Source organism: Lucilia cuprina, chromosome 6 (assembly GCF_022045245.1).
Source record: "Lucilia cuprina isolate Lc7/37 chromosome 6, ASM2204524v1, whole genome shotgun sequence".
Taxonomy (NCBI): domain Eukaryota; kingdom Metazoa; phylum Arthropoda; class Insecta; order Diptera; family Calliphoridae; genus Lucilia; species Lucilia cuprina.
The window spans coordinates 30,444,493-30,445,947 of NC_060954.1; the positions used below are offsets into that span (position 1 = coordinate 30,444,493).

Genomic DNA, 1,455 nt, shown 5'->3' on the forward strand with positions numbered 1-1,455 from the left:
CAGGATACTTGGTCTGGGCCACCTCATCAACAGCAGCTACCGCCTCTAAACTACAACTTGGCCATGTCGAGGCCAAGACCTCAAGAGCCCTTGGATAAGTTTAAATTATCCAAATGGGGTGTTAGATTTGATGGGACCAGCAAAACTATGAATGTCCAAGAATTTATTTTTAGAGTTGGAGCGTTGAGGAGGGATTACGGATGCTCTGATGATGAAATCCTGAGGAGTTTCCATCTCCTTCTAGACGGCCCCGCTCTAGACTGGTACTGGGATTACCGAAAAATTGTCCACATTAATACCTGGGAGGAGTTGGAGAAAGCCCTGCTGGCACAATACCGTCGTTTCGAACAAGAGCACGAAATACAAATGAAGATTCTCAATCGCCGTCAGTTGCCGCAAGAGGCTTTTGATGATTATTACAATGCGGTCATAAAGCTCCGAAACCAGCAGCAGCACCCATATGCGGAGGAGCAACTTGTAGAAATCATGCGAGGGAATTTAAAACCGTCATTAGCTCAAATGATGTTCTCGATTCGCGTTAAAACTTTGTCCGAGTTTTGTCGGGAGGTGAGGCGGGCACAGAATATAACGCTAACCAAAGGCAACTGTACCAGCGATCTAATGTTACCCATAGGGTGAATGAACTGGCTTGTGAGGAGGAGGATTTGTCGCTGATAGATTTGGAGGTTGATGGTATACGTTCCACAAGTCACTATAACGTGGTGGCCCCTAAGTTTCCCAAATGTCAGGGAAACAGATCCCGGAACCCGTCTCGAACTGGGGAGGCGAGGTCGACCGAGGTGTTGACCCAGTACAGTGTAGGGAAATGCTACCACAACAACCACAATTGAGAATATTAAAGAATCCGAATAGGTCGGAGTTTGAGTTCAAATCTGAGCCCCGGCTTCGAGAACTCAAACCCCTGCATATTCGGATTCAAGAGTATAATGAAGCTAGAGGTAGAATATTCGGTCGAGTGACGAATAAAATTAGAAAAGCTCGAGAACGTTATAAAGTGAGGAAAAGGCTACGTCATGAAATTTCGTCGGCATCACTTTGCGAGGGTGAAGACTCACGTCTGTATACGCGGTTAAGTATAGGAGGCCAGGAGATAATAGGTCTACTCGATAGCGGGGCAACGGTCACGTGTCTCGGAAAGAACTGCATGCAATTCGTGGCAAAAGCCGGTCTGGAAGTACATAATTTCAGTACTATTATTAAAACCGCGGATGGCACGAGTCATCCAATTGTTGGTCGCGTTAGGTCTGAAGTTAGGTTTCGTGATGCGGTAAATGTTATCACATTCTATTTAGTGCCTACTGTGAATCGAGAGCTCTTCTTGGGTCGTCACTATCCTGTCTCCCCGGCAGTGCAAAAGTTGATGTACGCGGAGCTCGATAGGATGCTTGACCTCGGTGTGATTGAGCTTAGTGAAAGTCCATGGAGTCATCCGGT

The 1,455-nt window shown here is 46.6% G+C and overlaps 1 protein-coding gene across 1 annotated transcript; it reads left to right on the forward strand.

The window, feature by feature from the left end:
- Window positions 1–822: 822 nt before the first annotated feature.
- LOC124420613 lies at window positions 823–1,363 on the forward strand (the record flags this gene model as incomplete). The annotated part of the gene is made up of 1 exon (XM_046954074.1): window positions 823–1,363. A coding segment is annotated over exon 1 (537 nt), but the record flags the coding sequence as incomplete, so codon positions are not given.
- Window positions 1,364–1,455: the final 92 nt, after the last annotated feature.